General features: G+C 39.0%; 1 protein-coding gene and 1 non-coding gene across 4 annotated transcripts in view; one reads left to right on the top strand and one right to left on the bottom strand.

Annotated features, from left to right (window-relative positions):
• LOC106874433 (mutS protein homolog 5) overlaps positions 1 to 15,000 on the bottom strand; it is a 246,330-nt gene that overhangs the window by 126,635 nt on the left and 104,695 nt on the right. For all 3 annotated transcript variants that reach the window (XM_052970104.2, XM_089356478.1, XM_052970105.2), the window contains exon 3: positions 4,005 to 4,192. In XM_052970104.2, coding sequence (XP_052826064.1) covers positions 4,005 to 4,130 — 126 coding nt within the window. In that variant the 5' untranslated portion in view covers positions 4,131 to 4,192. The remainder of the gene's footprint in view (positions 1 to 4,004; positions 4,193 to 15,000) is intronic.
• LOC128248619 (U12 minor spliceosomal RNA) lies at positions 12,088 to 12,237 on the top strand. The gene has a single exon (XR_008264800.1). It is a non-coding gene; the product is annotated as a U12 minor spliceosomal RNA (small nuclear RNA).

Genomic DNA, 15,000 nt, shown 5'->3' with positions numbered 1-15,000 from the left:
TTAAATATGGACTCTTGAAAATAAGTGGTTTCTGTTTAAACAAGAAAGCATACACAGTCACAAAATGGTCAAAGCAGTGTTTCTCAAACTCTTCAAAACTTACAAAAAGAATCAAAAAATGGTCAAAAGTACCATCCCAGTCCACAGTTACCTGTCCATCACTTAAGACTGTCTCCACTCTACACATATACCACACATTTAAACAGAGTTTCATTCTAAAAGTCAACTTACTGTAATATCTCTACTGAATATTGATCTCTGATATTTCAAAATTAATATTGATCTCCTTTTGATCATCATCATCATCATCATCGTTTAACGTCCGCTTTCCACGATTTGACTGAGGACTGGTGCAACCGGATGGCTACACCAGGCTCCAATCTAATTTGGCAGAGTTTCTACAGCTGGATGCCCTTCCTAACGCCAACCACACAGAGAGTGTAGTGGGTGCTTTTACGTGTCACCCGCACGAAAACGGCCACGCTCGAAATGGTGTATTTTATGTGCCACCCGCACAAGAGCCAGTCCAGGGGCACTGGCAACGACCTCGCTCGAAAACCCTACAAGGCCAGTCAGGCGGTACTGGCAACGATCACGCTCAGGATGGTACATCTTATGTGCCACCCGCACAAGAGCCAGTCCAGGGGCCCTGGCAACGATCTCACTTTGGCTTGCCGGGTCTTCTCACGCACAGCATATTTCCAAAGGTCTCGGTCAGTAGTCATCGCCTCGGTGAGGCCCAATGTTCGAAGGTCTTGCCTCACCACCTCAGCCCAGGTCTTCCTGGGCCTACCTCTTCCACGGATTCCCTCAACTGTTAGGGAGTGGCACTTTTTCACGCAGCTATCCTCATTCATTCTCACCACATGTCCAAACCAGCGCAATCGTCTCTCTTGCACACCACTACTGATGCTTCTTATGTTCAGCTTTTCTCTCAAGATACTTACACTCTGACGGGTATGCACATTTACATTACACATCCAGCGGAGCATACTGGCTTCATTCCTTGCGAGCTTACGCATGTCCTCAGCAGTCACAGCCCATGTTTCACTGCCATGTAGCATGGCTGTTCGTACACATGCGTCATACAGTCTGCCTTTTACTCTGTGTGAGAGTCCCTTTGTCGCCAGCAGAGGTAAGAGCTCTCTAAACTTGGCCCAGGCTATTCTTATTCTAGCAGTTACACTTTCAGTGCACCCACCCCTACTACTAACTTGGTCACCCAGATAGCGGAAGCTATCAACTACCTCCAGTTTTTCTCCTTGGAATGAGATAGAAGTTGTTTCCTGTTTGTTTACAGTGTTTATTGCACCTGAACATCTGCCACATACAAAAACTAACTTTGTAGTTAATCTGCCTTTGATATTGCTGCACCTCTTATGTGTCCATAGCTTGCACCGGGTACATCTTATAGAGTTACTACCTACTCCTTTACTGCATACTGAGCAGGGCCATCTACCTGAAGGGGTTTGTGTTTTATCTACCTTCCTACTTATTAGGATTTTGGTTTTTGCTAGGTTGACTCTAAGGCCCTTCGATTCTAGTCCTTGCTTCCACACCTTAAACTTCTCCTCTAGTTCTGATAGTGACTGTGCAATTAGTGCAAGGTCATCAGCATAGACGAGCTCCAAGGGGCAACCTGTCTTGAATTCCTCTGTGATCGCCTGGAGGACTATGATAAATAGGAAGGGGCTGAGGACGGAACCTTGGTAGACCCCTACCTCTACCCGGAATTCATTACTGTACTCATTTCCAACCTTCACCTTACTGACAGCATCTCTGTACATAGCTCGCACAGCTCTCACTAACCATTCTTCTATCCCAAGTTTCCTCATTGACCACCAGATAAGGGATCGGGGGACCCTGTCAAAAGCTTTCTCCATGTCAACGAAGGCCAGGTACAGAGGTTTATCCTTGGCTAGATATTTCTCCTGCAGCTGTCTCACTAGAAATATGGCATCAGTGGTGCTTTTACCTGGCACAAACCCAAACTGCATCTAATCTAAATTGATTTGCTCCCTAATTAGTTGGGCTATGACCCTCTCCGTAACTTTCATAACCTGATCTAACAGCTTGATGCCTCTGTAATTATTAGTATCTAAAGCGTCACCTTTACCTTTGTAGCAGTTGACTATGGTGCTGCTACACCAGTCATTGGGTATGACTCCTTCGTGTATCACCTGGTTCGTAATACGGGTGACTAGGCTGTAACCAACACTGCCAGATATTTTGAGCATCTCTGCAGTGATTCCTGATGGACCGGGGGCTTTCCCTGTCTTCATACTCTTAATTGCTTTATCTACCCTGGTACTGTCAACTCGGATAGCTGGTCCCTCTGTTGGGTCGACATACGGCAGGCTCTCTTTCTCCCATTCATTCTCTATATTAAGCAATCTATCGTAGTGGCATCTCCAGACCTCTTTCTTTGCAGCCTCATTTAGTGCAAGCGTACCATCATCCATGCGAACACATTTCTCTCCTACAACATCACTGTCTTGCAACACGAAATACCTAATAGCCCCGTCTACATCCTTGTTCCACCACCACGTTACTCTGGGTCGAGAGGGGACTTTACACCAGCCACAGATCTGGTCTGTGGCTCTCAACAGGTTGTCCCGCAGAAATCTCCAATTGTCTTCCACGTTGTATGATGCTATATCCCCTTCTATTTTGTCAAATGCTTCAAGTAACTTGTCTCTAAATCTCTGTCCATTTGCAGGGTCTTTAAGTTTCCATACCCTTCTCCCCCAAGCCGGTCTACTTCTGGGCACCCATATTGCCTTGATCTCGAAGTCGCTAACTACTAATCTGTGTTGGGGTGTACATTCTTCGCCAGGGAGGGTTTTGGCATTTATAAGCCTCCCTCTTTCTCTAGTTCTGGCGAGGATGTAGTCGATTTGGCTAGAGTGTCTGCCGGATTGGTAGGTGACTAGGTGACAGGCAGGTTTCCTGAAGTTGGTATTGCAAACCATAAGATCGGTTGCATCACAGAACTCCAGCAGTCTGGTTCCCTCCTCGTTGCGGGAACCGAAGCCATAGCTTCCATGTATGCCATGGAAGCCTCCAGCACGACGTCCGACATGACCATTGAAGTCACCAGCCACAAAGAGAAGGTCTCTGTCTCTTGTCGACGAGGTAGTTTGCAAGAGGGTGTCATAGAATTGGTCTTTCAGCCCATCCGGGAGCCCCGGTTGAGGGGCATAAGCTGAGATGACAGTAGCTAGCCTATGATGAAGCACTAGTCTAATCTTAAGTACTCTGTCACATACTCTAACTACCTCGATTACCTTATCAACCCATTTCTCTGCTAGAAGTATTCCTACGCCCCCGACTCCGTCAGTGTTCCCTGCAAATTATTTTTATGTATATTTTAACTGTTATATATATAACACCAGATATATTCCTGGTACTGGTGGTTATTTTAAGAACTTTTGAAAACCATTAACTCAGAATGTCTATAGAGAAAGCTAGATATTGCAGGTCAAACCCTTCATTATTTGGCAACCTATAACTTACACTTCAAGCTTAGTATTAACTGTATCAATCTCACTTATTTCCCACACCACAATCTCAGGCTGAAAGGACTGTTAAAGTCAGTGACAATGCATTTTAGATTTAATAATTGATTTCTCACAAGGCACAAGACCTCCCAGATTTACAACAGCATTGTGCACATACATGCGTTTCCCAAAGATGAGACAAAAAATGAAAAGAAGTGATTATGAAATCTGCTAACTACACGCATAATCCACACTTTAGCACTTGCTGTGTGATATCGCAGTGAACTACAATCCCACAGTAAACTGGCTACTATGTGATACCATTGTATACCAGTGAACAGCTACATAATGAGCAAAGACCACAGACAGTACAAGGCCAATGAACTGTACACACTCAGTGCTTTTGCAATTGCTGTGTGTTCTTCAAAACTTCAGTTCTCATAGGCAATTAAAATGACGTAAATATATATTAAAAAAACATGAAATACATAAATTTCAACGTACCTGGGGTGTGGCTTCTGGAGAGATGGGGTCATTGTTGACAATAGCATTGTCACAGTCAGGTAAGTTTTGTTCAGGAAAATTTCTCAAGGAAACTGCTGTAGATATATCAAAGGCCATGTTTGCCATTCAAAAATGAATAAAGAAACAACTATAAAATTTTCTTCTTGAAGTCAGAAGTAGAATGAGATCTGTAATAGAAAACATCAGAGAGAAATAAGTCAACCTGCTTATTTGTATGTTTGTGTATTGAGTTGTTAATAATATTACAAAGTAGAAGGAATATGAGAAGCAGAAACAATAGCGTTGCCTCGAGATATTATTGAATTACTATATTTCTGAACTTTTGAGTTCAAATCCAACTGATAAGAACCTTTTCCTTTTGTCATTCATCAAAAAAGTCCTTAAATAGAATATCATTCAAATACAAAATTCAATGACATTGTGTGGCATTGTTCCTATGTTAGTAATCACTATTTAGTTGGTGGTTCCAGCTCTTTACGTTCTGAGTTCAAACTCCACTGAGGTTGATTTTGCTTTTCATCCTTTTGGGGGGGGGGGCAATGAAGGAAGTACCAGTTGAGCACTGGTGTCGATATACTTGATTTTCCTCTCCCCTCAAAATCACAGAACTTGTGTCAAAATTAGAAACAATTATTTAGTCGGAGATGAAAAAGTTGATTAGGGATATTCAGTCACTTTCAATCTGCAGAGAAAACATGGACAGTTCCAGAGAGTTGTTGCACTTTGGGGAAGGAAAGACTAGGAAAAGTGCTTGGGGGGAGATGTAATAGGAATGATGAGAGGAGAAGAGGAAACTACATTGTATAAAACTGATCTACTGTAAGGTCTCTTATATAATACTCTAATGTTTCTGTCAAATAACCATAACCATAACCATATCTAAACTGATTACTATTTTTTTTCCTGCTTACCACATAGAAGGTAATTTTCTTCTTCTTCATAATACAGAGAAAAATAACTGAAAGATGCTAACTAAAAAAAAAAAAAAACCCAAAAGGGCAGGAAATTATAAAATTATAAATAAACAGGCCTTATAAAAAAAGACATAACTATATGTAGTTGAGTGCTTTACTATTTTTTGCCAATATACCACTTTCTTTGGATTAAATAATGAAAAAAAAATATCAGGCATTCTTATATATTTCATATAAGTACATAGCACATATAAATAAAATAATTCTTCATCAGTCAATTAGTTATCTTGATTTCTTAACAGCTAGAATTGGCACAATACTATAATATATAAAATGGCATTTAGTTTTATGCTTCTTGGTTGTAAGTTCAACTCCCACTAAGATCAGCTTACCTTTCAACCCAGCAATATACCATGGTTGAATTAATTAACTTCGCCTCTAGTATAATTTGTCTTAAAAGATATTGTTAATGCAGGCAGTGGTGTTGTTTATGATAACAACATCACTATCACAATCATCATCATCATTATTCTTTTTCTAGTAGACTGGTTTTTTGTTTTTTTTTGTGTGTGTTGGAAAGATTTGGAGAAATCTACAAGACAGCATTTCCTTATCATTACATCTACAGGGTACATGTTTCACAATCACAGAAAAATATCTGGGTCCAGAAAAAATATAAACATCAGTAAAATAAGATAAGATAAAATAAGATTAAAATAAAATGAACGTAGGCAAAGGCATGGCTGTCTTGTAGGAAGTTTGTTTCCCAACTACATGGTTCTGGGTTCAGTCCAAATGCACAGCACCTTGGGCAAGCGTCTTCAACTATAGCCTCAGGCCAACTAAAGAAGCTTGTTGCGTGTGTGTGTCTTAGGCTACATCAGTAGGGTACCAGACAATCAGATAAGAAGTTTAGCAGCTCAAAACTGTTACTAGCATTGTCTGTGTCTTTGGTTCAGACACTTAGCTCTTAATGGCCAACTCTACCTAGCTCTAAATAGGTAAGGTAAAAAAAAAGGTAAAGCTACCTTCTCAAGACATATTAACTGCTAAGGGCTGGTTTCCTGGTTTCATGGCGTATATATTCTCCACCTGGACAGGACACAGGTCAGTCGCAGGGTTACTCATTTTTACCAGCTGAGTGGACTGGTGCAATATGAAATGAAGTGTTTTGCTCAAGAACACAACGCGTTGCCCAGTCCAGGAATTGAAACCACAATCTTATGATCATGAGTCCAACATCCTAACCACTAAACCACACACCACCACAGCTATAAATTGGTGCCACAGGTAAATACAGCACACTGTAGTAAGTGACAGCAATGTTGCAGAATTGATGACTTCAGATTTATATAAATTAAGTTACCTACAATAGATTAACATACTATTCTAAGGCAGATGTGTTTAAACCAATGATGATATGCAATTGTTGTGATACAGAAAAGGTTTAGCCTTGATGTTTTCAAGGTTTGCCCAGTTGCTATTGTTGATTTTTAGCAATATATGTCTCATAACTGAACAAAGATTTTGATCAAAAGCCTTCTTTTTTAATTTGGATATATTGTAAATGAAGAACTACATTATTCAATGTGCCTATTTTTATCTTTTTTATTTAAGATGGTATAGTGTGATTTGAGGGAGGTTTGGGTATTATTTTCAGCAGTGTGAATAACTACACAGAGGCTTAATCCATGGTTGTCAGTCAATATGCTTCAATGTACAGATTTCTAAAGTAACATGCACTGACTTTTGTTTATATGTATTTGTTGTAACTGCTAGTGTGTGTGTGTGTGTGTGTGTGTGTGCATGAGAGAGAGAGGGGGAGAAGGTGTGTCTATCATTGCATGTGTGTGTGTGTGTGTGTACGCATTCTATTGATCTGAGAAAGTTGTCACTGAAATTACTTGTGAGCCTAGTTACCAAAAATCTCAGTCTGATCCTGAACTTTACAAATATAGTGCTTGAAAAAAAAACAAAAAAAAAAACAAAACATCAATAGATGAGATCCCTGGTTGGTTTAAGTCTGCCCAAATAAGTATAATTAAGTGCCTTGCTCAAGAATATACCAACAACCGGATATAAACTCCACACTCTGCAGTCAGGAAGTAGCTTAGACACCAACGGTAAATAATGTCTTTATAACTGAGACAAGGCACAGAAAATACTGACGGAAGCTACCAGACAGACTTCTGTAACCTATGACTGTATTAGAAGACAATAACTAGTTAAGTGACAACAGTGTCCTCGTTATATATATATATTTAGTAGTTAATAAAAGCTTTCATCAAAGGTTGCTTTAATTATTAGTCTACAGAGGCTGAAGAAATCAACATTTTTACTCTTTTCATACATGTATACACACACACACACACGCACACACACACACAAAGTTTTACAATCCCATATAATTTATTCTTAGAAACATTTCTTTAAGGAGGTAGTTGTTGCTTCTTGTTCTGGTTTAATGAAGACAAAATTTTTAATGTTCAAAATACATGCAAATACACACACACAGACACAGACACACACAAATACATGTGTATATTATATACACACGCACACACACACAAACACATATATACAAACGTGTATTTATGTACATATGTGTGTGTGTGTGTGTGTGTAGATAGATAGATAGATAGATAGATAGATAGAGAGAGAGAGAGAGAGAGAGAGAGAGAGAGACAGGCTGATACAGATAATATATTATATACCTAGGAGTGTGTGTGCATATATATATATATATATATATATATATATATATATATATATATGGATGTGCATGTGTGTGTTAGCAATCAACATACGTTATATGTGACAAGAATATTTTAATGAATTGGACAAAATTAACATAAACGATAAATAACAACAGTAATAGTAATAATGACAACAACAACACTAATAAATAAATAAATGTCCATAATCCAAGATAATATTTGAAAAATAATTGCTATTGATAGATTCTTATTTCATTTTATTTTCAATTTGTTTTCCATCAGCAAAAAGTGAATCTCTGCTCATTTCCCATGACAAAGCAGCCATAAAAGAAATGTAATGCTGGATTAGCGATATCCTCAACCATTTCACCAGGTAAGGACAATGTAAAACATTTCCACTGGAACCTTCAATAATTCCTGTTAGTTGCCTGGAACTTGTCGTCGTCACTGGTCAACGTTCCACTAGTTTGCCGACGACTAACCAATGACGATGATCTCATCTCCTAGGACAGATCAAACTTAATCCATTTTATTTGTTTTATTTTTCCTCTTACACACACACCACTGTTGCTGCTGTCTCCTCTTCCTTGCTACTATCGCCACCACCACCGCTGTCACTGCCACCATTCAACATCCAAATTTTTCATGCTAGCATGGTTTAGATGGAATAAATTTGAAGCAGGTTTCCAACAGCCAAATGCCCTGCCCTTTCTGTCACTGACCCTTACCTGTTTCCATGGTCAGACCTGCCCTCACGCAATATTGGAAATGAACGACACCGCTTGTATGACAGTGACTCTCATTTTACAACTATCACTCAAAGCCAAAAGGAGACACAAACATACAATACATACACCCTCTCTTTCTACTCCCCCTCTCTCTACATATAATTATATATATATATGTAAGACTCAAAAGAGATCTAAGGAAGAATGTTATGATCAAGAAGGTGAATGACAATGACCTTTTTGAGTGCACAGTTTGTGACAGAGAGATAACCTCCTCCGCATCACCTATTTCCTGTAAAACCTCCATGTGCTGTTGCAGCATCTGTAGCTCCTTTAACTCCTCTGTTGTCAGTTCCTTGGGGTGCTACTCAATGAGCTTGTTGATGTCACCTTCATCCATGTCCAGGCCCATAGGCTTGCTGAGGGAATATAATCTGCTTCACCACCGCCACTTTGGGTTCGAGTCTTTCAAAGTCCATTTCAGGTACAACCTCAGGCCACAGATTCTTCCATGCAGAGGTCAAGGCCCACTTTGTAACACCTTGCCAGGCCATATTGATAATAAATTCCTTACTACCCACAAGGGGCTACACACAGAGGGAACAAACAAGGACAGACAAACGGATTAAGTCGATTATATCAACCCCAGTGCGTAACTGGTACTTATTTAATCGACCCCAAAAGGATGAAAGGCAAAGTCGACCTCGGCGGAATTTGAACTCAGATCGTAACGGCAGACGAAATACTGCTTAGCATTTCGGCCGGCATGCTAACGTTTCTGCCAGCTCGCCAGGCCATATTGATAATTCTGAGGTATATCATCATGTTAAGGTTTCATGCGTGTGCGTACACGCACGTGTGCATGTATATATATATATCTATCTATCTATCTATATATATATATATATATATATATATAAATTTCATCAGGTAAGAACAATGTAAACTGATTGGAAAATTCCAAAGTTCTTGTCAGTTAACCTTTGGTAATGATATATACACACACACACATATATATATATATATATACTCTTTTACTTGTTTCAGTCTTTTGACTGTGACCATGCTGGAGCACCACCTTTAGTCGAGCAAATCGACTCCAGGACTTATTCTTTAGAAGCCTAGTACTTATTATATCGGTCTCTTTTGCCGAACCGCTAAGTTACGGGGACATAAACACACCAGCATCGGTTGTCAAGCGATGTTGGGGGGACAAAGACAGACACAAACACATACACACATACATATATATATACATATATACGACGGGCTTCTTTCAGTTTCCGTCTACCAAATCCACTCACAAGGCTTTGGTCGGCCCGAGGCTATAGTAGAAGACACTTGCCCAAGATGCCACGCAGTGGGACTCATGTATATCATTTAATTCTTCATCTGAATAAATGAAGGATGTGACAATGAGCCCTCTGGAAAACTTCAATCATCACATGAAATAGTTTCTTTGAGAAGTCACAGACCCACCATCTTCAACAGGTTATAATCCGAGTTGAAGCACATCCAGTATCTCTTTGCTACCAGTTTAATTACTGATATACATTGAAGCATTAGAGGTACACTGATCATCTTTCAAAGTCCATCTTCCATGTTAGCAGGGGTTGGTTGGTTTGACAGAATTTGATGGGTCTGAGGACTGCACTGTAATTCAATGACTACTTTTGGCGTGGTTTCTACGGTCGGTTGACCTTCCTAAAGCCGACTACTTTCAAGAGTGTGCTGGGTGCATTTTTTGTGACATCAGCACAGCTGAGGTCACCATGTACTTCAGAAGACTAAGATCCTCGTAGACTGAGTGGTGCATTAGTAAAAAGGAAGGTGACTTTATGCTAGGTGATGAGAGCTTAAGACAAAGTACAACAGCCACGACTCAAATATTTCAAGTGCAATGATGTAGGATAGTGTGGCTCAAAGTGGGCAGTACCGCTCCCAGGGGAAGGGCGGAGGAAAATTTTATATGGTTTGAGGTGGGAGAGGGGCAATAGATACATCTTTTAATTTCCATAATTTTCAAAAAATACTTCTAATTTTTATAGTGTACGGATCATCTGATAATATCTAATGGACAAGATGCTTTAACATTCCATATATTGAGATAACTTACGTACAAGTAGTATCTTTTAATGGCGATCATATCTTCGGCAGCAATTTTTTGTGGAGTATTTTGATTTTGTTGGTGGGAGTGAGGCTTAAAGTGTGTTAGTAAGGGAATGATACTTCAATAAGTTTGGGAAGCGCTGACGTAAGGTAAAGTGCTAGCTGATAGGACTAAGTACTTTACAGAGGTATCGCATTGTTAAAAGTTGGAAGATAATTTGAGTAAAATATATAGTCAAAATTTTTATTTACCTATCTTCATCCCGTCTTTGCTATGACGGGAGGATATATTGGAATGTTTCTAGAAAAGAAAGTTATAAAAGAACAAGTTTAACAGACTTCAACTGTTGACGCCATCCGTAGTCGATCGAACTGCTGAAATAGCTGCCAAATCGGCTTTCTTTCGATCCCCTACCAACTTAAAAAAAAAAAAAAAGGACAGAATGGAAAACGCTGCCCTTGATATTTAAAAAGACGTGATGGACACGACTGGAACACTTTTGATCAAGTCTTTTCAATCAGGGTTTATTACCATAGTTGCCTCTACGCGATCAGCCGACGTGCTAGAAACAGCAGCCAAATATTACTTAAACACCAACAAACACCCTGAAAAGGCGGGACAGCTATGGTTGGTATGTTTTTGATTAGAGGATTGCTTGATTATGGCCAGAAGTAATAAATAACATTATTACCATCATCATCACCACTGTCGTCGTTATTTCATTATCATATACAGATTTTATAATACACAAACTCTTAGATGCTAACATATTTGCGGTGAGCAAGTTTTCCCTATAAGAAAATAGTGACAGCGAAATTTTGTGTCAGTAATTAGGTAACGAGGGATAATAAAACCTTTTATTTTCATTAATTTGCTTTCAGGACTCAATGTTGCAAATGAGAACAGTCAACTATCCCGGTGAAAATAAAACTGGCGACGAAAGTGAATCTGAAGTCGCTAGATTTACTGCCTGAAAACTGGCGCTCGATTAGCGGGAGGGAATAGCATGTGACAAAGACAAATTAGATTTTAAATAAATTAAAATATAAAAAGCAAAATATAATTCACAGCTTTAATTCAATCGATTAAATCTCTAACATGATTTCAAGTGAAAAGAAATTTATTAGTCGCGAACTGAAGCTTATTAAAAAACAAAAAAAAAGAAAGAAACCAAGGTGACTGTCCAGTTTCACATTACTCGTTAACACTGTTCGGGAAAGTGTGAATATCACATGATCACTATTTCCCACCACAACAACTTGTAGCCTGCGTGACTAATAGCACACAACTTATTCAGTAATACAACTTTTAAAAAATGTAGTTACCTCCCTTACTTTTAGTAGTATGACACAGCAGTTCTTATTTATTTAATATAAAAGCGAATCGAAAATATCTTTTGTTTAAATAACTACTCAAACATTAAAAAAGATTTTAAGAGAAAACATTATTATATAATTAATATTTAATATTTATAAAAGTATATTTCAACTACTTCGAGTATGAATTAATTACAAGTAATTTTAATGATACTAATATCAGCAATAGATAAAAACAATCGATACAATATATTGTTGCTTTCGTATTAATCATGTTATGCCTTAAACTAATGAGTAAGGAAAATAACGAGTCAGGGTAATGCCTGACTCCACAGTCTAATCTGTGACGATTTTTTGCACAGGTTCAGGTCGCCCCTTGGTATCCCGCCTACTTTCGCGGGTAACCAGGGTTGATGTGATCTGCCTGGGGTATTAACCCCCGTTCAAAGTATCAAAAGTAGACGCCCTGACAAACCTGCCTGTAGACCAGCAACTTGGTTTCCTCAACGATTTGTAAAATGCCCGAGCAAACCCAGCTGAGATGGTCCCTTTTAAAGTGATCGGAATTAAAACTTGCCATCAGCATTTCATATTAATCTATGTTCCAAATACCAGCTTGATAAAGTCAGCTATTCCACTAAATTCATTATTTTCAAAGTTAACAGACAAAATGTATTTCGATACAAAATGTTAAAATTTGGGGGGGAAAAAAAAACAAAAACTTTTTAGAGGTGTCTCGAAACATTCTTTTTTTCTTTTCTCCCTCCGACTTTGTTATCACTATTTCCGTAACCTTGGCATCCTTTTTTCTTTCTTTTTTGTTCCAGATGTGTGTTTGAAGCACCATCAGCATTACGTAATCTACACTGCCGAAAACGGATCTCTGCAAAATGTCATTTAAATAAATACATGTTACAGAGAGAAGAGATTTTCGTGAGAATAAAAATGAATTTAGATCCCTTGAAAATGAATGTTTTCAACACAATCGTAATCCACAGCCTCAAAAATGTGTCCCCTGCAAAGTTTAATTTAAAGGGGAAAGAAAAAAAAAAATCAGAAAGTATTTTCCAGACATTAACGAAACCGGACGGAGGTGGGGCTCCAAAATGTAGATATGGCATATATAAATATCAGATACACACACACACTTGCAAATGTATTGTAAAACAGGATAAAAGATTTTGTAAATATATTTTAATGAACAACTGCAAAAATTAATTTGAAAAGTAGAAAACTATTCAGAAATATTAAAGACTATATCTACCAATACTTATATATTTTCATGATAAAATATACACAATTTCTCAACTTGTCGAACAAACGGCTTATTTTATCGGAATGAGCTTCGAGTAAGTGTATACACATACGCACAATTGTCGGACAATATGTATTTCACGCGGTTGTAATTTCAATTCCCTCCGAGATCACTTTTGCTTTTCATCTTTTCAAAATGCTAGAAATAAGTATTTGTATCGTATATGAATTAAAATTACTTTTGTAGTCTTTACAACACGAGCTAAGAAGTTCTCTTTATTCATATTCCAAAAGATCTTTGCCTACACACACGTATATATACACATACACATACATAGTGATGCGTAAAAATACGCATGTGTACATGTGTGTGAATATATATATATAGAGAGAGAGAGGGGGGGAGAAAGTGAGAGAGATTTATATATTCTTTTTTTATTTGTTCACTCTTTTACATGTCAGTTGACTGCGGCATTGTCTTAAAGGATTTTTTAGTCGAAGAAATCGACCCCAGAACTTATCTTTGTAAGCTGAGTACTTATTCTATTGGTTCCTTTTAACGAACCACTAAGTTACGGGGACGTAAACATACCAACGTCGGTTGTCGAACGATGGTGGGGGACACAAACACACTCACATAAATACATGCATACATATATACTCATACACAAACATATACAGACGTACATACATACATGCAAACATACATACATATACGACAGGTTTTTTTTAGTTTCCGTCTACAAAATCTACAGACAAGGCTTTAGTCGGCCCGAGGATATAGTAGAAGACACTTGCCCAAGGTGCCACGCAGTGGGATTGAACCTGAGACCATGTGGTTGGAAAGCAAATACCACACAGCCACACCTGCGCCTGCATATATACATATATCTTTTATTTGCTTCAGTCATTGGACTGCGGCCATGCTGGAGCACCACCTGACAGAGTTTTAGTCGAATGAATCGACTCCGGCACTTACCTTTTAAAGTAAGGTATATATTTGAACCAACACAAACACAGACACACTACGGGCTTCTTTCAGTTCTCGTCTACCAAATCCACTCACAAGTCTTTAGTCGGCCCGAGACTGTAGTAGAAGATACGTTCTACTTTTGCTTGAGTTAAATTTCTTCTGTTTGTACCAGCAAACCTGTATAAACAAACACACACAATGAATGTGCCCATCCTCGTGGCTGAGAGCGGGGTTTCAGACAACAGCCGTTCCGCATTACACACTACAGTCTCGTGTTGCAGCCGTACACTTACTCAACCAAGGTCCCCCTGTCCAGCAAATGATATCATCACTCGTTTGTCACATGCAAGTACGTTTTCCATCCATCCAGTCGCTGAGGACGCGGGCACAGAAATCCAGGCCAAAATACTGCAGTTTTCGCTAATTGACCACCGTTACCAATTTTTGTTGTTCCTGTCTCCAGATCAGAATCGTTCGTTATACAAACTGCACAACTGATCCGCACAGCATGCTTATAGCACTTCACCACGAACGCCCTCAGCTGCTTTGTGTCTATGTTTCACACTCATACAACGCTACAGGAAAGACTAGAGATTTTAGAAGTTTCAATTAGATGCATCTTACAGAAGACGCAGTCCCCCCATGTTGTAGTGACCTCAGGGCTGATCATCGTGCATCAAGTCTTGCTCTGATTTCTGGGTTGTAGTCTACTGTAGTCAATAATGGAGCCCAGGTACTTGAACTTGCTATCTTGGGTTAGCTTGACCTCTTGTGCCATCAACTTAGTCTTCCTTGGTGCGTTTCTCTAGTTAAAACACTAGCTCTATCAATCAGTTCCCTGAAGCTCAGCTGGCGAAGAAGAGATTAGTACGATGTTATCAGCATGCTGAAGGTTATTTAACCGCCGACCGCTGATGCATGCACAGATCCAGCCGAAACTAACCACTGACCGCCGCATCACTT

Source organism: Octopus bimaculoides, chromosome 8, assembly GCF_046866305.1.
Source record: "Octopus bimaculoides isolate indiv1 chromosome 8, ASM4686630v1, whole genome shotgun sequence".
Classification (NCBI taxonomy): Eukaryota; Metazoa; Mollusca; class Cephalopoda; order Octopoda; family Octopodidae; genus Octopus; species Octopus bimaculoides.
Note: the sequence above shows the minus strand (reverse complement) of the source record. Positions and strands in the feature narration are given on the sequence as shown.